At 39.2% G+C, this 23,773-nt stretch overlaps 1 protein-coding gene across 9 annotated transcripts in view; it reads left to right on the top strand.

Moving 5' to 3' along the window:
* The window catches only part of WNK2 (WNK lysine deficient protein kinase 2), a 2,812,908-nt gene that overhangs the window by 2,069,466 nt on the left and 719,669 nt on the right, over positions 1-23,773 (top strand). For all 9 annotated transcript variants that reach the window (XM_044078134.1, XM_044078133.1, XM_044078139.1 and 6 more), the window contains one exon: positions 8,656-8,719. In XM_044078134.1, the coding sequence (XP_043934069.1) occupies positions 8,656-8,719 (64 nt within the window). The remainder of the gene's footprint in view (positions 1-8,655; positions 8,720-23,773) is intronic.

Here is a 23,773-nt window from a genome sequence, read left to right as displayed (position 1 = left end):
AAGTCTTTTCTCAGTAATTCACAAACTACAACCAGGATGCAAGAGTATAAATGAAAATATGTGCTATTGGCTTCAAGCATCCACACCTAGACTGGATTACACACAGTCCAATTAAATGTGAGTTTTTGGCCAAGCACCCCCCAGCCACCTTTCTCACATTCTGTCTTTCTGTAACAATGTCTTCCGTTTCCTCTTCATCCAGGGTAACTGCCTTTCACACATATTGTTTATACACTCATGCCTACACACATATACACAGTGCCAAGGGAAGGCCAGCAGAATTTTCCAATTCCCCACAGCTTTCTTCCTAGCATGGTAGTACTGCCACCACCCTGGAATAGCCAGGTTCTTCCATTTACCTGTTGATCACAATATGCAGTCTAACCTACTGCAAAATCACACAATCATTGCTATAAAGCCACTTAGTAATGCTAAAATATGCTTTAAAGCTGATACAAAGCTGCTGATGCTGCTGGAAAGATACAAAACAATACAAATAATAACTGCAGGACTAAAATAAAAGCACATTTAACCCAGAAGCTAAAACAGTAATTTATTTTTTTAGTCACTTCAGCTCTAAACCATACTGTCAAATGCCATTCATTATCTAATGTATTTGCATTTAAAATCATTGATTGCAATCACTTGGTTACTACATTAAACAGCGGGAGTCTGGATGTTCCTAATGATGCTTAAGCATCTGGTGCTTTTGGGTGCCATGCAAGCATTATACTCTTCTGCTGTTTTATTAATTTGCGAATAAACATAAATGACTTCAGTGGCCATCTTAGGTTTTCAAAAGATTTTCATAAAATATATCATAAAAGTAGGGAAAGGAAGTGTGCAAAGACATTTCATGCCATCCTTTTTAGCCTGCACTCCTCTGTCTCTCTCCTCTTTTTCTACCTCCATTTGTATTTTATTTGTTCATCATCTTGCTTTCTTCTCTTTCCTTTGTAGTTATCTGAACAGGAGAGCCAAACTGGATGAAACACATCTGCAAGTGACTTGGTGATATAATATGTCTCACTAACAGTCTGAATACGTCTTGTATGATGACTGCTGTGTCCAGAAATTCCACATTTGCTAACAGTCACAAACACATGCATATGAATGAACACACACACACACACACACACACACACACACACACACACACACACACACACACACAGCTCATATGCACTTCTTACTGGCGGAATTTCTTAGGAGAGCTCCATTGCCCCAAGAGAAGAAACTTTACAATTGCTGGAATTCCTGCATTATTGAACTTTTGCAGACCTCATATTTCAATGGCCCATTATCAGGAAAACGTAGACCACACCTATCAAACAACTGCATGTATTTGCATAGTAGAGATGGATTTCCCTAACGGGGACTGATAACACAGTATAATCAAAGAGGAAGTGACAAGAGAGTGCTAAGTGAAAGACCAGCTCACTTAGAGATTTAATGGAGTCTAAATCAGAAGTTGCTGTTAAAAATGGATAATTAATAGGGCATATAGAATATTGTATGTTGATTGCAAGAATTAGAGGAGGTTAGAAATGCTTGGATTAAAGTATGGACAGGCAATATGCAAATGAAAAATGGAATGACATGTATGGCTCCCATGTATGCAGTAAAGTCTAGAAGGTTTAGGAATTTTGTTTGGAAGTGCTTGCACAGGCAATTTTATACCCTAAGCAGGCTTCAGAGAAAATTACCTCCTGTAAACAGCACATGCTAATGGTGTGGTAGGACAGAGAGATAATTGGGACATGTTTTTGAAAATGTAATGATTTGGCAGATTTAAAAAAAATCCCTAAACAGTGTACATTAAACATTTCTATCAGCTATTTCTATCTATTAGGAGGACAGCACAGTGGTGCAGTGGTAGCATTGTCGCCTCACAGCAAGAGGTTCTCCGATTCGATTCTTGGCTGGGGTATCTTCTGTGCGGAGTCTGCATGTCTGCCCTGCGTTTGTGTGGGTTTCCTCTGGGTGCTCTGGTTTCCTTCCACATTACAAAGATGTATGCTTGGAGAGTTTCTTCCCAGGCCTCCACTGAAAATTGGCTCGTTGCAAGGTGAACTTTCCTTGTTAACAAATGCTAAATAAATAAATAAATGGGTCTATATTATATAAAAGAATGCTCATAATATCGAACTCTCTAAAGAGCAAAAATGCCAGACCTCGAACTCATTATTGTGGGGGGGGGCCCCCACACCCCCGCTAAATATATATACCAACTTTGAGATCGCACTACAGTGAGGAAAAGGCAAATATTCCGACCTTCACTGCACTGCAATCCCACAAGATGCACTAAGAGGTCCGGCATTTTCATTCTTTAGAGCAGGGGTGTCCAACCTTTTGGCTTGCTGGGGCCGCATTGAGTGAACAGAAATGGTCTTGGGGCCGCATATAAAATATATCATATAGTTATCTCTTTTGTTGCTCCGGAAGACCACAGTCGACCTCCTGGCTGTACTGTAGGTGCATTTGAACAATGAATAAATGTAATAAATGCCTAATATTTGCCTTAAAATTCTAATTATCATTCTAATTCTAATTCTCTAATCTAACAGTTAACTCTAACATCTTAGTTAATATATCTATATATATATATATCTATATATATATATATATATATATATATATATATATATTTACAATAAACAGATATTCACTACAGCACTAGCATTTCTCACTGGGAAAACCATTCCAGCAGTCCAACTACGTAAAATGTCAACATCAGCAGTCCTACAATATTATAATCCACAAAAATAACCCAACAAATTTGCAATAAAGTGAAGAATTCATATTACTGACTTAATAAAACAATTCTGAATAAGCTACAAGAGGGTCTCACCCAAACAAATAACTGGTGCCAGAAATATGGCCTCAAGCTAAATGCCAAAAAATGCATCATCATCCCCTTTGAGGAGAGTGATGTCCCCACAAATTATCACATTAATAACAATGTTGTAAGCATGCAATAAGTCATATGGTACTTGGGCACCCAGGTTGATAGAAATCTGACTTTTGACCACCACGTTATCTCCGTTGTTAGGAAAGCTTTTTACATGGCCCACTTCATTAGTAAGGGTATCTCATCTAGGGACAAGGAGGTCATAACATCCCTGTATTCTTCCTTTACAACAGCCATTATTGAGTGCGATGTCCCTTTTGGCATGTGCCTCAGCAAAACACCCTGCCAAAAGAAAGACTACAACCATTTCTGACAAAAAAAGGTCAAAGGACTAAGTTCACTTACTTATCCAAACAGACTAAAAAGCTTTTTGCTTTCCTGTGTCTCTCACTGTCCCCTATAAATTTCATCATTGGCTTGCTTTCCAGGCTAAGAAAGATCCTGCCTTAAGAGACGTCCTCTACTTCAGAAATACTGGTTATACTTAAAACGCTCACTACAAAGACCACAGCCTTCACTGCAACATAAACAAGCCACTTTTTATGGACAGGTTCTTGACACGAAAACCTTCAACTTCTGTAAAAAGCTCCTCTCATTATCAAACAATATAGTTCAGCAACACGATGGCTGGATGGATAGCCATAAATGTAGTCCTTGGGTAAGTAGCATAGCCTTCATCAAACCAAATGGAAAATCCACATACTAACCTTTCCCAGCTGGATGGCTAAGATCTAATATTGGTTACTCAAGTCTAGTTGCCCAAGAAGAGGGGCATGTTTAACTAAGAATTCCATTTGCAAAATTATATTCAGAATACATATTAAATCTCTCTCTGTCTTACACACACACACACACACACACACACACACACACACACACACAAGCCCCTACTTTTAAAATAGGCAAACTCAGTAATCACATGACACCAACTCACTGAATGAAATTGTCTGGAAGTCAAAATATCTGAAAAAAAAATCATAATAGAGATGGATTCATCCATGTAATTTCCAACCACCAAAAGGGCCATCAGTAAATCAACAAACAACTGCTCGGCAGAAAGTAAATCAATAAGAAAACCCTAAACTATAATGCTACATACTGGTGTAAACATATAACTTGTGTCAACCCCCAGGTTAATCCATACCAAAAGATTGTTTCAGAGCTTCAGCTATGTACAAAGAGCTTTCTCCTAAAAACTTAACTCATTGATATTTGCCTTGCTGTAATTATAACTGTAAAAAAAATGTTTTTAAGTTTATTCTGTACCTCAATGATTCTCACTGTTATGAGATGTAATTTCTGCCATATTGTATGAGTATTACATCCATAATTTGCTGTCTCTCTCTCTCATGTATTGCATTATATTGTTTTGAGTTATTTTTGGAGCTTTTCTCCCCGGGCCTCCGCTGAAAATGGACCTGTGTCCAGTCGGACTTTCCCGGTAAACAAATGTAAAATAAAATAAATAAAAATAAACTTCCCTCCAATCTAAAGCCATTTGACATTCAGACATTTTAATTTGTGCAGAAGTTACTCACAGACTGACAGTTTACTGAGCTGTAATGCTGACCTTCGCTTTTGAAAAAAACAAATTCCCAGACTTTGTCAATAGTTCAAAGTCTCGAGAGGATTATTTATTTATTATATATTTATTTATTTTTGGAAAACATCTTTAAAACTGTTAAACTGATTGCACACCCAGAAACACAGAAAAGTTATTGTGATTATGTAAACCAAAGACTGCTGCAAGAAATCAAAAGTCACATTAGCACTCTATGCTTATGTCCGAACAGATGAATCATACTTGTCAATTCCAAAAGAAGTAAAGTAGCTTAATAAGAAGGTTATTTGCAAGGTTATATGGCAGTTTATATTGGAAATAAGCAGAGATATTAAAAAGGCTCTGTTTTTCATAATTATGCCGAAAAGTCTTCCAAGGTAAATACAACTTCTGATTTAGTATGGAACCATACCTCTCAACCTTAGAGCAAGAAATCTGGACAAAGCGAAAAATAAAAGTGGGACACAGGCCCAAAAATAGTTATGCATCACAGACACCACTGAAACAACTGTAGCTGCAAACATTATACATCACTTATAATCTTTCTATCCCATTATTGTCAGTTAAACATTATATGGCTCATTCAGTCCTGCCTTCTTTTGCATCAAAGAAAACCATGCTTTGAAATGACAAATGCATTAAAAATAATAAATAAAACACATTGCATCAACATCCTGCAACTTCCTACCTGCAAGCAACCACAGAGCTTTCACTGAAACTAGGGCTGCTTGTTTCCCCAGAATGACAGCTCTCCCTAATTAAGTCTAATGGTATACAATCTACCAGTATCTGGACTACCTGAAAGAAATTAAATTATGGCCTGTAAACTGAAAGTTCACTTTGTTTAATTAAAATATATTTCTAAGCCCACTTACTATATTTTTTCAGTAACATCCCAATATCCATTTCCAGGTCACTGTTGTAGTAATTGTAGACTTGGCATCCTTCAGAACCCCACAGGCCCACGCTAATACATTGTCCATTAAATGTAAATATCCATCCACTGTAAATGGCAAGAAGCTATGTCTTAAAAAATCTACTTCTGGCATGCGTACCCAAGTATTAGGTTTTGAAACAAAGAAACATATTCTCCACAGTCCGTAAGTCCCTGTCTTTAATAATCGTCTACTGTTGCAGCACTCCCAACACATAAGCACACACAAAAATCCCCAACATTTAAAAAATGACATTGTGCCAACTTGATTTGCCAGTATTGATGATCCGCCAAAGCTATGCTTACTGTTGTTCAGTCTACCACTGCTTAGAATCCACCAATGAAAAACAGTGTGTGTGTGTGTGTGTGTGTGTGTGTGTGTGTGTGTGTGTGTGTGTGTGTGTGTGTGTGTGTGTGTGTGTCTGTCTGTGTGTGTCTTTCGGCTTTTCCCGGTTAGGGGTCGCCACAGCGCAACTCCGGTCCGCTAATGATTGGCAGTAGAGTTTTACGTGCTGGCTTGCCGGGTCTAACGCACAACCTTCAACGAAGGAACACCCATTCACGCATGTCGTCACACAGTAGACGCTCTAACTGAGAATCGAACTGGCAATGTCTAACTGTGAGGCGACAACGTTACCGCAGCACCACCACCGCAGTACCAATGAAAAAACAGTACTAGGTGCTTTTTTGTTTGTCTGAAAAAACAATACAATTTTATATACTACAGACCCACATAGTCAGTCCACTACTGACCCATTAACCCTAGGCTGCTGTCTCATTCTTACTCCCTGGAACTGCATTACCTTGGATGACTACTTTTATTTCCTAAGCAAAAGACACAAATTGGAAGATGAGGCAAAAATCCAGACATTCTTTGAAAATCCATACAGTTAAGAGGTATGAGTTCATGTTCAATACAACACTCTCCCTGTCAGGAAAGCCGCAATTTAATGAAAGTGTACTCTTAATGTATGATGTATTTGTGAGCTAACTTGTTTGTGTTCAATAGGTAGACTGATCATTGTTAGCCTCTTTGTGCATGCATCTCTCTGTCATGCACACATATACACACATACGCACATACACACACACACACACACACACACACACACACTCTCTTCTACTTTCACGCACACAATTCTGCTTTCATGCATGCACTCACTCACTCCTTACATATCTATTAACACAGGTAATTGCTGTCTCTTTCAAAGGCAACAGCTGCAAATCCATACGAGTCCCTCTTCAGCGAGAACACACACACACACACACACACACACACACACACACACACACACACTGATTGTTCGGTGCAAAATAATGGTGTAAACACATGGACCCTTTTTTGGCTCAAAAACAAAACTAGAAGGGTGCTTTGGCGCATGCACACAATGACATTAGCATTACAGGTCATGGGAGCGAAAAACACAAAACAAAAAAAAGTGTTCTGGGGCATGCATACATCGATATTGCAGTTAGAGGTTGAGGGCTGCATGGAAGAGCTCTGAGGGCCGCATGCAGCCCGCGGGCCGCAGGTTGGACACGTCTGCTTTAGAGCATTTGAAATTATGAACATTTGTTCATATAATATAGACCCAAAATAAATAAATTAGTATTAGTAGGTTGGCTGGTTGGTGGTGGCAACACCCTATGCTGTGCTAGTGGGAGTTGAGAAAATACTCTAGCAGAGTATCGTCCAGGAGAACAATTTGAAACAGCCTCAGGTTAGCTGTCCTTAAATTAAGGAGGACATCATTTTGCTTTCCATTTGCCTTCGGAAGTAGATGAGAGTATTGCAGGCACTTAGGAAATGGCAGCAGGGAAAGTTATTTGGAGGATTTGTATGTTCACACAAACTAGAAAAAGCAAACGGTACAAACAGAGCTGAAAGGCCTTGAAATGGCTATGTGGCATCCCAGCTATAGAACACAAAAAGGAATGCAATCTGCTTCAAGTGAGGAAAGGAAATAAACTGAGTTGTATGGCACATGCAAGGCAGATGCCATACAGGTAAGTGAATTCATGTTTTAAAGTAACACACAGTTGTGTTTTTAAAGGAAAACTGAGTTAGAACTAAAAACATCTCAAAATCACTCTGACTGCTTCTTATAGAATTTTAATGTTTTCTGCAAAAGGCTGTCAGTGGGGCTTGACATAACAACGTGATCTTAGTTTTCTTAGTCTTTCTCTTTCCTGTAATCCATTTCAAGCCCACTTTATATGAGTCATGCTAGACATAAGGAAGTAGTGGTATATTCCCATTCTATTAACATATAATGGGATTAGTGTCAGTCACTGTCATTTTGTATACTGTCTGCAACAGGACTGCTGCTTTTATTTCTTGAGTGGCCCTCATTTGTGTGCGTCTCATGACTTGTTTAGTATACTAAGGAATTATACAGCTGCAACCAAAATAGTAGCTAAATTGCAGGCCTTTGTTCAAAGTATCTTTTTGTAGTCCAAGATGAATTGACAGCCCTTCCCCCTACACTTTGGTAAATGTGCTGATACTTTACAAGAAAAAATATTTTCTGACTTTTCTCTAAATATCAGAGAAATCTTTGATACTACATTCAAGTCATCTTAAAACATGAAGTATATAAACAACAAACATTTAAAGTTTAAAGCTTAGCATTTCAGTACTGTGCTTATGCAACCGTCTTTGAACCATTGACTGAACTAATTATTCTGTTTTTCTATGAAAGGTAGGGATACATTGGAAGCTGCTGTGAATTAGTGCAAGTTCTTTTCCTGTCTGCAATAAAGGCAATGGAAAACAATTTTACACTTCCCTGTCTTATTTACAGTAGTCTGAGCTCCTGACTACAAACTTCTCTGCATCTGTGGTATGTCATGAAGTGTAGACAAGTTCCTCTGCAACTTATATAAGAAGTTAAGCTTTAAAAAAGTGGGTGGTCTTTCCTTTCCTTTTATACCAAAGTGAGGAAATGAAAACTTTTTTAAAGTACAAGCAGGTTTCAGGTACTTACACAGTACTGGAATCATATTGTATGGATAAAAACAACCTGAGAATTGAGTTAAACTGTAGGAGGAGGAGTTTTCCTTTAACTGAACCTTTCTTCTCCATTGCTTATTTAGCATTTTATAACTGATTGATATTCCTAACCTGTAGTGGTCATGTGTCTCTGAAAATTGTAGGTCTTCCTGCATGGTAGGTACTCGCTCTATTTTCTAGTGCCTTTCTCAGTAAACTAGCATTGTAAATAACATCAGTCTCTGATTTTTTTTAAGGTGCAAAAGTCTCTGTTGAAAGATATCAGGCCTCCTGAGTATTCCGAATCCAGAGGTAAAGGTGGTAAGTATTATTACTACAATATTGACTTTATTCCTGACTCTGTAACATATCTGACATTTGAAAAACTGCATAGTATTAACATGTGGACACTTGATGTCAAGGAGTTAAATGATTAATATTTTTACATTACTGTGTTTCTGAAAAATATGATGTGGATTTACTATCAAAATATCAATGTTCATATACATTGAACGGTCAATATTTCGAAAATGACATTATCCAGCATGAATCCTAATGAGTGAAAATGTCAATTCAGTTGATCGACGTCAAAAGATTTGACATTATTATCGAAAGTGGAACATGATGGCAGTGTAGGTGCAAATGTACGTTAAAAACACCTACACTGTTGTTCACATTTTAGTGGGGGGCAAGCCCCCTGCACCCCCCCCAGATTCTAACTCCAAGATCGCACTACAGTGAGGAAAGGGATACATTTCCCAATCCACACTGTACCGCGACTCTACTCATAACATCGAGTTCGTATTAGCGAATGCACACTTGCATTCGCTGATAAGTAATCTTCATCTAATGTTTGGCAACACGGAAAGTCGGCTAACTAATGTTTGACTTTCCACGTTCGCTGAACTAACATTCAGCATTTTGATAGTAAAGCATTTTACAGAACAAAAAGTATAAAAACATATATACTGTTTACTTTCTTAAAGAGGCTGTAATCTGGAAAACTGTACTGGAGTATACTAGGCCTGAAATTCATGACAAAAAGTAGATTTAGAAGAGCTAGAATTATTTATTATTTATTATTTCCAGTTTGATTACCAGGGAGGTCCACTGGGCCCTGGGGACCCATTTTCAGTGGAGGCCCGGGGAGAAAAGCTCCAAAAATAGAAATACAAATTACAAATTACAAAATATGAAAAAATATAAGTAATACATTGAGGTGACCTGTACAATAGGAACATTCATTATTACAAAATAGTCAAATACAGCTTCACTAAGGTTATTCTAAAAAGATTATGCAATTATAAAGCTGTTCTTACAGAGTAATTTGAGAAAATGCATTATATAAGCACATAAGCACATTCTGAAAAGGCTATACATTTGTAAAGCTATTCTTATAGAGTAATTTGAGAAAATGCATTATATAAGCACATAGAGAATAGAGTTAAGAAAATCTATTTACAGTATTTACACAAGGGGGTTCAAAGATAAATAATTGTAGGACATTTTGAGAGCAATGGTACATTCCATGAGGGATATCAATGTGTTCTTGGATAATTTTAGGTGGTGTAGACTACATGCACTGCCTCACCTTTTTACATTCTAGGTAGGATATCTGTGTATTCTTGTATAGTTTTATGTAGGGTGAAGACAGGAGCATTTCCACTTAGTGGACAGATGTTTGAAAAGCTGAGTTTTGAAATTTTCAGAGTTTGATATTGATCGTAAAGAGGAAGGGAGAGAGTTCCAAGTCTTGCCAATAGTGAAGGAGAAGAGAAGTTGGCCATCTGTACTTTTAGGTTTATTGATAGCAATCAGGTTTTGATGTTCGGATCTGAGAGTTTTATTGGGGATGTACGGTGGAAGGATGTTAGCTAGGGCAGGACGGTTAGATAGCTGAAATATAAGTTTGTGCGCTGTGGTGAGCTGCAGATAGTTTAGGTAGTTTGGTAGTTCTAGCCAATTTAGGGATTGAAGGGAAAGGCAATGATGGGTGGAATTTTTACAGTTGGAGGCAAATTTAGAGATTTTATTGTAGCAGCTTTCTAGTTTGGAGGTGATAGAGGATGACAAGTTGGTTAGGAGAGGAGCTCCATAAAATAATGAGGGCAAAGGGTAGGTAGTGGCCAAAGTTTGCCTGGTGGAGTGAGTGAGAAAGCGATTATTCCTATATAGCATGCCTAGTTTTTGGTGGGTTTTCTTAATATTTTGTTGAATGTGTATGTCGAACTTTAGGAATTCATCGACTATAACACTGAGGCGTTTGGCAGAGGGAACCACTTCAGTAGTGGAGTTGGAGTTACTAAGGACTTTGAAAGTGTCTTTGTCATAGGAGTAAGACTTTCTGGGGGAGAAGAGGAGAATTTTGGATTTATTAGCATTAAGGGAGAGGTGGTTTTGGCACATCCTGTTTTCAGTGGTTGAGAAGACAGCTTGGGTTTTGAGAAGCAGTTCAGAGATGTTTGAGGCAGAGCAGACTAAGGTTGAATCATCTGCGTATTGAATAATTTTGGTATCGGGGATAACAGTGTGAAAGTTATTAATAAAAATATTTAAAAGCATGGGTCCAAGGATGGATCCCTGTGGTACACCTGTTGGTGTAGGTAGGAAGGAGGAGATGGAGTTTTTCCATTTGACTGCCTGAGACTTATCTGATAAGTAGCTAGAGAACCAGGATAGAGAGTTAGATGAGAGCTGCAGGTTTGATAGATGAAGGAGAAGATGTTTATGGGAAACAGAATTGAAAGCTTTAGAGAGATCAAGCAAAACAGTAGAGACCAGGTGACCTGAATCTCAGGCTTGATTGATAGTTTCTAAGAAGGAAAGTAGAGCAGTAGTAGTGCTATGGCCAGAGCGAAAGCCATGTTGAGTTGGTGTAAGAAGATGGTTTTGGATTAGAAAAGGCAAAAGTTGGAAGTGGATACACTTTTCTAAAATTTTAGTGATTGGTGAGAGTAGAACAATAGGGCGAAAATTTGTGATGCTGGTGTTCTTGCCTCCTTTGTGAAGAGAAAGGATGTAAGCTGAACGCCATAGTTTGGGGATGTAAGATTCATTTATAGATCTATTAATAATGATGCTGCTTGGGAGTGCTATCCCATCTGCGGCACATTTTAGGAAAGTGGAGGGAATATTGTCAGGGGCATTAGAGCAGGGTTTAAGTTTAGACAGAAGTCATTTTATAAAGTTAGTTGAGACAGGTTTAACTCGAACCTGAGGGGAGGGTTATTGGAGGAATTGGAGGGGAAGATAGGGGAACAGATGGGTTATTGCTAGGGAAGGTCTTTGTTAGGTCAGATATTGTTTATATGACGAAAGAGTTAAATTCTGAACATAGTTCTAGGTCGGATTTACTTGGGTCAGGGCAGGGATAATTTTTGGAGCCGGGATTAAGGAGAGAGTTTATTGAATTCCAGAATTTCTTGGGGTTGTTGTTATTATTAGACTGGAGGTTGGTGTAATAGGATTTTTTGTCCTTGGTAATTTGTTGTTTTACTTGGTTACGTAGTTGCTTATATTGGAGCAAGGTGTTGGGCAGAGTATTGTTTTTGAACAGCTTCCATAGTTTGTCCCTTTGATGCATAATTTGTTTAGTATGTTTAGATAACCAAGGAGCAGTATTTATTTTTACCCTTTTATTTCTGATAGGGGCAAGAGAGTTAAGCGTATCTAAGAAAACAGAGTTGAAGTGGTCGATAGCAGCATCAAGAGGGAGAGTTTTAAGGTCTTGCCAGTTCATTTGTTTGAATAGGTTTGAGAAGGTTGTAGGGTTAAAGTTACTAAGATTACGAGTTAGGACGTATTGGTGTTGGTGAGGAGAAGAGATGGTAGCGCAATGAATAAAAGCTGGGAGGTGGTCACTAATAGTGTCCGGAATTGTTCCAGAATTGGTGATTTTATTTGGATGGAGACTAAGATCCAGTCAATAGAGGAACCTGGGGGGTTAGTTTTGTTGGGTCGGGTTATATGGTGTATTGTTTGAGTGAAGTTGTAAAGGTTGATGGCTTGGGAAGGAGAGAGAGAGAGTTAATTTTGTTCCAGTCAGTATTTACATCACCTAAGATGTATGTTTCATAGTTAACTTTAGTAGATGCCCATTGGAGAATGTCTTTGAGGATAGGGGTATTGTTCCCAGGGGATATGTATAGGGCAATAATACAGATATTTTTGTGTCTATTTAGTTTCAGTAGTCCAGCTGTAAGTTCAGTATTTTTGAAATGAGGAACTGGAATTTGGAGGGGAATTACAGTTAGTGATTTAGAGAAAATTATGGCAGAGCCACCACCTTTTTTTATAGGTCGGTCGTTTCTAATAATATGGTATCCAGGGGGAAGTACCTCTGAATCAGAGATATGGGGTTTAAGCCAAGTCTCAGAAATGGCTAAGATATCTGGTTGGTTATGGGTTAACCAAGCCTGGAAAAGGTGGACTTTGTTATTAAGACTTTGGGAGTTCATGGTGAAGATTTTCAATGTGTTTGGGAGGGGAGAGGATGGGGGTTGGGTAATTATTGTTAGTGAAAAGAATGGGGCCAGGGTTGGGGTGGATATCTCCAGCTAAGAATATGTTGTTAAATATGTTAAATAGAAAAGATTTAAGAGATTTAGGTTTACAGATTGAGAGGTTAGATGGATGTAAGGTTATTTTGTGTGTAAATGTATTGGCAGTAGTGGAGAAGATATTATAGTGGAACAGGTAGAGCTGATTGGGCGGGATAAGATAAGAGGAGATAGAATGGAAGTGAGAGTAAGAGTTAGGGTGAAGGGAGTTTTCAGTGGATGTTATTTTTGTTGGTGGAACTGGATAAGCAAAGGAAGAGTATGAGCTGATATAGCATGAAGGAATCAGAAAGAGAAGGAGGAAGCAAGAGACTATGAGTTTGTGGAGGATTGAGGAAACCATGATTATGCAAAGGGGGAGGAGAGATAGGAATGTCAGTTAAAGTAGAGAGTATGTTTGAAGATGAAGAATGAAATTGGAGAGAGAAGTGGCTTGTCTGAAGTTATATGAAGGAGGCAGGAATATAGTAGTAAGGGATGTGGGGAATAGGAATATTGAGAGAGGTGATAGAGGAGATTGGGTAGGAGGAGTGAATAGGAGAGGCTGAAGTTGGGTAAATTAGAGTGGGTGGATTAAGAGCAGTTGTAAGGCGGGAAGAAGAGCTATTGGATAATTGGAATAAGTGGGATGAGAGATGGAGGAGTAAATGTAGGAGTGCTGGGAGCGGGTGGAATTTGGGGGCAGGGTAGGGGGAGCAGAGTGAGCCCACAGGGCGAATGGAGCGGGTTCAGACAGGTAAGGAGGAGAGAGTCTGAGAGAACAATCAGTGAGCAGCAGGCTACTGCAATTCACCTTACTGGTAAGTAAGGGTGAGTGTAGGGTGAGATAATCTGAATTGGTAAAGAAGAGGGGGTAGCAAAGGGCGGAAAGTAGAGGATTGCAGCAAGTAGACTATGAGGTATATAGGCAGTCTAGTACAACAGAGCTGTACTTGGGAAATATTGCAGGGAGACAAAGAAGGGTGAAAGTATAAAGTAGGACTAGTAGAGGGAGCTAGCCTGGAAGGAAAAAAGAAGTGTGTAGGAGCTATGCTGGGTGAGGGAGAGACTGAGATCAGAGATGGCTCTTATAGAGGGAGAGGAAGGGGCACTTTACAGTTATAGGTGGGTAAGCAAGGCCAAGAGAATGAGTTATGCAGGGCTAAGGAGGGGTATGTCTGCTGGGTAACCTGGCTAGGTAGCAGACTTTTAATACATATTGGCAAAAAAACATTTTTGAGAAAGTATCAGCTTTACTACTTGGTGGGGGAAAACACGTATTTATTGCTTCCCATGGTACAGGGCTATGGTATAGGACAACAAGTAGCTTTTACGTCTTATTGGAGAGGCTAGAATTGTTTGCCAGTTGTCCTTATTCGTCGCTCAGGGATGGTCTTTTAGTCTTAGAGCAGTTTTAGAAGGTAAGAAAGTTTATTGATTCCCAGGGTACAGGGCTCTGGTATAGGACAGCAAATAGCTTTTACTTCTTATTGGAGAGGCTGGAATTGTTTGCCTGTTGTCCTTATCACTCAGGGATGGTCCTTTAGTCTTAGAGCAAGGTTAGAAGGTAAGAAAGTTTATTGCTTCCCAAGGTACAGGGCTTTGGTATAGGACAGCAAGTAGCTTTTACTTCTTATTGGAGAGGCTGGAATTGTTTGCCTGTTGTCCTTATTCATCACTCGGGGATGGTCCTTTAGTCTTAGAGCAGGGTTAGAAGGTAAGAAAGTTTATTGCTTCCCAAGGTACAGGGCTGTGGTATAGGACAGCAAGTAGCTTTTACTTCTTATTGGAGAGGCTGGAATTGTTTGCCTGTTGTCCTTATTCGTCACTCAGGGATGGTCCTTTAGTCTTAGAGCAGGGTTAGAAGGTAAGAAAGCTGGGAGGGTTGGAGAGAAAAGAAAAAGAAATATGCAGCACATCATTCATTTCAGAGCAACAGCCTTCTAGTTAACATAGCAATGCAGCAATTCAGTCGGTAGACTAACATTTAACACTTATTATAATTTAGGTAACAGGCTAGTTCACATATATTAACATGTGCAGTATAGGAAACAGGCAGAAACACAATAGTCTATGCAGTAGGCTATGGCACATAAGGACTGTAATAGGCTATTTCAAGAATGCATATAATTCAGTAGAGCAGTTATGCAGACAAAATAGAAGTACATGAAAACAAAAACTCACTTTACCCAAGATGGCGCCTAAGGTATGATATCTAAACAGGGAAAAATAAGCTATACTACCCCCGATAATTTAGAGGACACTGCAGTAGGAAAAAGCGAGTTGAGAAGGGAGGCTAGGTGCAAGCTCAGTCCTCACCCAACGCTGTTAGTAGCTAGTATGCAGACCCTGTTAGATCTGCCTTAAATTGTGGAACGCCATCCTATTGATGGTAAGTGTAACTGAGAGGGTTCCGGGTTTTCCAGCTAAGTCTCCACTTAAGCGTTGGAGTGCCAGCACTGATTATATATTAGCCGTACAACACTGATTTTATATTAGTGTACAGCACTGATTTTATATTGGCTGCAAATGTACGCTTTTCAGTGCTTAATTAGGTTGAATAAGAGATAGTTAATAGGCTATTTAACAGGCGCTGGTTAAAAAAGTGTGTTGCAAGCGCTTTTGCATTGAGATGTGTTTACACCAACAGTTTCGCCAGACCAAACGAATGTGTTGCTGGCAAATTGGAGACGCAGACTCCCTCAGGCTATAGAGAAGTAACAGTTAAGAAAAGGGGTGCAAGTCAAAAGCAAGTCCGCTCATCTGGGCGGGAAGAGGATAGCAAGAAATGAAAACAAATAATCAGGCGCATACAAGTAATATTGAGCTTTTTCCAGGAAAATTAACCCAGACCACCTTAGACTGAGTAAATTAAGTTATTACAGGCTAGTATCGACTTAGTAGCCGAGCGAGCTACTGATGGACAAGAAGTACTGCGAGTATCCCTCTAAAGTGAAAGTGAAAGACCAAGGGTTACCATAGCTCTGTGTAACAGGAGTGGAGTAACATGCATCAGCTCCACATGTTAAGTGCAGTTGAAAATCACCTTTACATATAGAAACTAAGGCAAATTGTACAGTGCATACAGAACTCTTAGTCACTCATCATATATTATCGGGCTGATCTAATATTTAGTGAGTTACAACTAGGCAATGTCGGCTTAGCAAACAAAAAATAAATGTCAGAAAGCATAAAGAAGAAATTTAAAACAGTTGAAGAAATAACAGCCCACAATAATATAACAGCGACCTAATAACTTAATTGTGTTTTAACAGGCTAGGCAGGAATTCAGCAATCACTCGACATACTACAGTTTGCTTTCAGTACAAAAACAGCAATGAACACACTTATATTGTAGAAAGAAAGAGACGCTACGGCCAGGAAGAACACACAGCAGCCAGAGGGATAATTCCAGTAGTAAAGATGGCGCCTCGCAGGGCTTTGGGTATAAATAGACTTGTGGAGGAAGTGATAAGGGAAGGGGAGGGGAAACTAGGTGCAGGCAGGTGGAGTAGAGGAGGGCCAGAGAAGGCTAGGATAGGTGATCAAGATTCTAGTAGGAGTAACTTATTAGTATGTAATGAGAAGGATGAGGGAAAAAGAAAAACAGAGGCAGTGGAGGGGTGGAAAAGGTATCAAGAGCAAGAGGCAGAGAGTAAGAGGAACAGTTGCAGGGTTCAGACAGGTAAGGAGGAGAGAGTCTGAGAGAACAATCAGTGAGCAGCAGGCTACTGCAATTCACCTTACTGGTAATTAAGGGTGAGTGTAGGGTGAGATAATCTGAAGTGGTGAAGAAGAGGGGTAGCAAAGGGCAGAAAGTAGAGGATTGCAGCAAGTAGACTAAGAGGTATATAGGCAGTCCAGTACAACAGAGCTGTACTTGGGAAATATTGCAGGGAGACAAAGAAGGGTGAAAGTATAAAGCAGGACTAGTAAAGGGAGCTAGCCTGAAAGGAAAAAAAAGTGTGTAGGAGCTATGCTGGGGTGAGGGAGAAACTGAGATCAGAGATAGCTCTTATAGAGGGAGAGGAAGGGGCACTTTACAGTTATAGGTGGGTAAGCAAGGCCAAGAGAATGAGTTATGCAGGGCTAAGGAGGGCTATGGCTGCTGGGTAACCTAGCTAGGTAGCAGACTTTTAATGCATATTGGGAAAAAAAATTTTTTTTGAGAAAGTATCAGATTTACTACTTGGTGGGAGAAAACACATACTTTATTGCTTCCCAAGGTACAGGGCTATGGTATAGGACAGCAAGTAGCTTTTACTTCTTATTGGAGAGGCTGGAATTGTTTGCCTGTTGTTCTTATTAGTTGCTCAGGGATTGTCCTTTAGTCTTAGAGCAGGGTTAGAAGGTAAGAAAGTTTATTGCTTCCCAGGGTACAGGGCTCTGGTATAGGACAGCAAATAGTTTTTACTTCTTATTGGAGAGGCTGGAATTGTTTGCCTGTTGTCCTTATTCATCACTCTGGGATGGTCCTTTAGTCTTAGAGCAGGGTTAGAAGGTAAGAGTTTATTGCTTCCCAAGGTACAGGGCTCTGGTATAGGACAGCAAGTAGCTTTTACTTCTTATTGGAGTGGCTGGAATTGTTTGCCTGTTGTCCTTATTCATCACTCAGGGATGGTCCTTTAGTCTTAGAGCAGGGTTAGAAGGTAAGAAAGTTTATTGCTTCCCAAGGTACAGGGCTCTGGTATAGGACAGCAAGTAGCTTTTACTTCTTATTGGAGAGGCTGGAATTGTTTGCCTGTTGTCCTTATTCATCACTCTGGGATGGTCCTTTAGTCTTAGAGCAGGGTTAGAAGGTAAGAGTTTATTGCTTCCCAAGGTACAGGGCTCTGGTATAGGACAGCAAGTAGCTTTTACTTCTTATTGGAGTGGCTGGAATTGTTTGCCTGTTGTCCTTATTCGTCACTCAGGGATGGTCCTTTAGTCTTAGAGCAGGGTTAGAAGGTAAGAAAGTTTATTGCTTCCCAAGGCACAGGGCTCTGGTATAGGACAGCAAGTAGCTTTTACTTCTTATTGGAGAGGCTGGAATTGTTTGCCTATTGGCCTTATTCGTCACTCAGGGATGATCCTTTAGTCTTAGAGCAGGGTTGGAAGGTAAGAAAGATTGTAGAAAGAAAGAGACGCTACAGCCAGGAAGAACACACAGCAGTCAGAGGGGTAATTCCAGTAGTAAAAGAAGCAAAAGAAACAGAAGGCAGAAATGCTAGTTTTCAAGCTAGCATTTATAGAGATGCTGGAAGCTGCTTAAAGCTAAGGGGCAGAGTGCAACAGGGGCACTTAATGTAAAAAGGGCACACATTTATTTATTAATTTTATATATTGGTCTCTACTATAATAAGATAAGCAGACAATAGAATCAGAAATATGTACATACTTGTCAAAACATGTATAATATAGGTACTTTGCTGTAACATAAAAATGGCAGAAATGTGCTTTTCCCTAAAAAGTATTATTATGTTTGGTTCCTATTTTGTAGTGATATGACTGAGACTGGTTGAAAAAATACAAAATGTATATTTTTATGAAAGAAATAGCAAACTCAGAGCATCTGTACAACTACTTGATACTACTGGTGGTATCTAGCAATAAAGGACAATTTTTCTGTATCCACATAAAGTATTAGAACAATTTCTTCACAGTACTATCACTACTAGTATAGTATGACCTTCAGCTACAAAATGCACTTCAATGGTGGTTCCAGCTGTGAAGACACACATACAATTGTGTCTTCTTATAATGAAATTTAGTGCAAATGAGTCTAAACCTGAAGGGGGGTACAAGCACTGTGAGAAAAAGCAATCTATTGGCACCTCTTAGTAAAGAAGTACTTTAGGCCACAATGGTACTTGTACTTAACTTTTGCTCTGTACTCTGACCTGCCCATATATAGAGTATAATGCATAATGTTAGATTATGGTACTAAAGTCACTGGAACCTGTTTTTCAAAGATTATATTTGTGTTCCTTTGAGATTTCATTATGGGACTTTCAGGCAACAGCAATGTGTTCAGTTGTGAAATGCACTTAAAACTTTAGTTCTAATCTCAGAGCTTCTAAGTGCAACACACCTCTGTTTTTCTCCACATGGCTTTAGCCACTTGAAATTATGGCATTGTAGCAACAGCATACTGCAACTAAAAATAATTGTATAATGAAATTTAGAATCATTTGTATTCAAATATATTGACAAGACAGGGAAGAAGTATCTTCGGCCACTATTTTACTTAGTCTACTGAGCAGTAATTCACCACAGCACCCACAACGAAAACCGATTGCAATGCAAAATATCAGTCTTGGCAGTAAAGGCATGTTATTTTAAGCCAAAGGCTCGTTCTCTGTCTGCTGTTGTGATTATTGCAAAACTTTCACGTAAGGACATAGTATTTTGTTACAAAATAAACTTAAGACTGCAATTCTATCGACAGAGCTTTCAGTGCTGTATGTCTCTGAATTTGACTCCACAGTTTCAGCTAATAAAAACATACCAGTGGAAGCATGGAGGTGCTTAGGAGAAATGGCAGTGGAGTTTTTAACCAGATTGTGTAATGAAATCTTGGAACGTCAGAGGATGCCTGAGGAGTGGAAAAAGTGTTTTGGTACCTATCTTTAAGAATAAGGGAGATGTGCAGAACTGTAGTAACTACAGAGGGATAAAACTGATCAGTCACAGCTGGAAGTTATGTGAAAGAGCAGTGGAAGCTAGTTTAAGAAGGGAGGTGATTATTAGCAATTAGCAGTATGGTTTCATGCCAGGAAAGAGCACTACAGATGCAATGTTTGCTCTGAGGGTGTTGATGGAGAACTATAGAGAATGTCAGAAGGAGTTGCATTGTGTCTTTGTGGACTTGGAGAAAGCATATGATAGGGTGCCTAGAGAGTAGTTGTGGTATTGTATGAGGAAGTCAGGAGTGGCAAGAAGTATGTAAGAGTGGTACAGGATATGTAGGGGGTAGTGTGACAGTGGTGATATCTGCAGTGGGAGTGACAGATGTGTTTAAGGTGGAGGTGGGATTACATCAAGGATCAGCTCTGAGCCCTTTCTTATTTGCAATGGTGATGGACAGGTTAACAGATGAGATCAGACAGGAGGCTCCATGGACTATGATGTTTGCAGATGACATTGTGATCTGTAGTGAGAGTAGGGACCAGGTTGAGGAGACCCTGGAGAGCTGGAGATATGCTCTAGAGAGGAGGGGAATGAAGGTCAGCAGGACTAAGAATATGTGTGTGTGTGAATGAGAGGGAGGATAGAAGAATGGTGAAGATGCAGGGAGTAGACTTGGTGAAGGTGGATGAGTTTAAGTACTTGGGATCAACAGTTCAGAGTAATGGTGATTGTGGAAGAGAGGTGAAGAAGAAAGTACAGGCAGGGTGGAATGGGTGGAAAAGAGTGTCAGGAGTGATTTGTGACAGACTGGTACCAGTAAGAGTGAAATGGAAGGTCTACAAGAGGGTAGTGAGACCAGCTATGTTGTATAGGTTGGAGATGGTGGCATTGACACAAAGGCAGGAGTCAGAGCTGGAAGTGGCAGAGTTAAAGATGTTAAAATTTGCACTGGGTGTGACAAGGATGGACAGGATTAGGAATCAGTATAGTAGAGGGTCAGCTCGGGTTGGATGATTTGGAGACAAAGTCAGAGAGGCGAGATTGCGTTGGTTTGGATGTGCTGAGGAAGGATGATGAGTATATTGGGAAAAGGATGCTATGGATGGAGCTGCCAGGTAAGAGGAAAAGAGGAAAGCCTAAGATAAGGTATATGGATGTGGTGAGAGAGGACATGCAGGGTGGCTGATGTGACAGAGCAATATGCAGAGGACAGGAAGAAATGAAAACAGATGATCCACTGTGGCGACCCCTAACAGGAACAGCTGAAAGAGACGTTGTTGTTTCAGCTGATAAAAACATAGCATTGGAGGCACTGAGTGTTAACAACTAAAACACACATTTTTCTGAAAAATACAATATTTTCACTATACTGATACTGATAACACGTATATTCTGGGCACCAGACTTCCTCGTTCTTTAGAAGTAAAGCATAGCACTAGACTATGGTAATAAATGCCCTCAAACTCAGGCTTTACTAGCTGGAAGCCATATGTTGGATCCCTGAAGACAGCTCACAATAAAATATTATGGGACTTGTAAAAAAGTACTTTGGTGCAAAATGTACATGTACTATTCCAGTGGACTGTGCCACTTTTGAGAGGGTATACTACCTATGACTGTAAAGGAATCATGCATATATAAGGGATACTATAGCTCTTTGATAGATCCTGTCCCCTACACAACAAACCATATCAATATTCAGTAAAATGTGATCCTAAAAATGCCGTTTGCTTTCATAAATCACCTGCTTCCCAACTTTTTCATAGACCACCAAGGTGGAAACCTAGGATATTGCCAGACTGTGACAACATAAGCCTTCTGAAGTGTTGGACATACTATTTGAGTTTAAGATGCTATATTTCTGTTACCTGAGGACAATTCACAGTTAAAAAAAAATCATGGTCATCTAATAAGGCACTTTGGCACAAAACAAACACATGCTGTCCAGGTGGAATGTGCCCTTGCTGAGAAATTAAAGTAGATTTGAAGTAATCAGAGAAATCCATTGGCCATATTACTTTTTAACAGCTACTACCCCCCTCCAAATAAATATCAGTCAGCCAGTCAGTCAGCCAGTGATCCTGTAACTGCAGTTTGCTTTCATGCATCACGTCCCCTAAAAATGATACCCACATTCTGTGTACTTCTAATGTCTAAATATGAAGATAAAAAAAAAAAAAAAAAACATAACAACAACAGTACCATATTTCCTAGCTATTACTAGGCATGCACTGACCCTGACTTACTATATTTTGGTTTGATGGTTTTCGTGTCTTGACCATGTGTTTCACATGCAAGATGCCTTCTTACCCTTTTTACATAGACATCCCTCTTTCCATGTACACCTCTGATATTTGTATGGAAGCTCAGAAAAAAAGTCATAATATCACAATAACTTATTTCAGTGACTCATTCTTGAACATGTATAAATGTTTTCAGCACTGGTAACTTGTAAGAATTCAGCATTACTCTTTTGAGCACTTTCTACCTGGCCCTGCATCTTTCATAGAATTTGTTCAGGTCTGCCCTGTATATTTTGAGGGGCTGCGAGTTACAGCCATTCTAACCTTTAATGTACTCCTATACGAAATCAAATCTGCTCGCTCGGCATTGTCTAAACTCAGATGATGTTGCTAAGGCCTGGAACTCTTTACCTGTATCCATCAGGACAGTACACTCCTGCCCTTCCTTCAACACCATTATGAACAAACTTCTAGCCAAAAGCCGGTCCTGTTGTTGCTCAACACAAGGAGAAACTACATCCCTAAATGTGATCAAGTACATATTCATGCATTATATCTCCTTACTATCCTTTTTTTACTCACTTCCTTACTTCTGTCAATTTATCCCTTTCTGTTTGTATTATGCTAACTTACCTTTAGTTTCTCTAGAAACTGGCTAAAATTTCTCTAAATATAAAAGTGTCATATAACTTTTATCTATTTTTAACCAAAGTTTTCACACCATGTCTAATTTGGTCTAATTATTTAAGCTGGTGGATGTTTTTGTATTATTTTTGAAGATTGTAAACTTATCGTTCTTAAAATGTTTTGCACTACTTTGGATCTTTCTTCCCCAGGTCTCTGGTGAATTTGCAACAGATACCCCTTTCAGAATCCACCACTGTATACCACATAAAAGTCTAACTTGGTTAGAAATACCCCATCAACTCACATATACACAACTTCTTGCCACTTATAAAATTATCCAGCATCCATCTGCTTGTCCATCCGATTACGCAGTAATCAATTACCAATAAATAAATAAAATTAGCTATAGCTCTAACCTTTTAGCACAGCAACTAAGAGCAAAACTGAACATTAATGAGGGGCAAATGCCCATAATTACTAGCAAATTTGAAATATTTTATTTCTCTTGTGTAATTAGAAACTGGCTAGTATAACAGATTTTACATTAGCAGTCATTCTTCTGAGGGATAGAAGTCTATAACTCAAAATGTCATTTTTACTGTTAGCAATTCCCACCAATTTATCAGAAAAGAAAAATATGAGTTATAGCCATTCCAGGTTTCAGTATACTTGTATAAGAAATCTACCACAGCCTATGTCCCTTGAATGGAACAGTCCCTAGAAGGCAGCAGTATGTCTCAGTGAAACAACGGTGAAAAAATAGATGTATTTTCTAACCTGTTTTTATGTATAACACAACAATGAGGCAAGCTGCTGAATTGCTGCCTTTTCAAAAGTAAGGTGATTGAACTAAATCTCTCGACAAAGAGAATCTTTTCCTCAGACTCTCAACATCTTTGCTCAAGAATTCTGGACAAAGCAAAAAATATGGGACAAGGGCTCCACAATCGGGGACGTTTTTTAAAAATTACTCTAATTAATTTAGAAAGTTAATAGAATAACAGGTTTTGCATCAGGGTGCACTTTTTGAACAATAAAACCTCAAACCTCATTAGGGAAAGCATTGAATTTGCATGCATCTGTCCAGACGCATTGCAACAGCTGGAATGCCAACAGAGATACCTTACTAAAAGCATACAAAGCATAAGCAACATATCTTGCATGGCCCAACTCAAAGCACTGTCACTATACTCTGTATCCTACAGACCTGTATCTGGCATAGTCTGACCCAATATTGAAGGATTTACTGCACATCAGGAAGTTAATTGGCAACAGAAATGTGCTTGGTGTAGGGATCTAAACCTCTTCTGCAATACTAGCAGAACAGTTTGGAGGGACAGGTATATCTTGCAGAGGAT

This window comes from Protopterus annectens, chromosome 7.part0, assembly GCF_019279795.1.
Source record: "Protopterus annectens isolate FY-2018-M chromosome 7.part0, PAN1.0, whole genome shotgun sequence".
Taxonomy (NCBI): domain Eukaryota; kingdom Metazoa; phylum Chordata; order Ceratodontiformes; family Protopteridae; genus Protopterus; species Protopterus annectens.
Note: the sequence above shows the minus strand (reverse complement) of the source record. Positions and strands in the feature narration are given on the sequence as shown.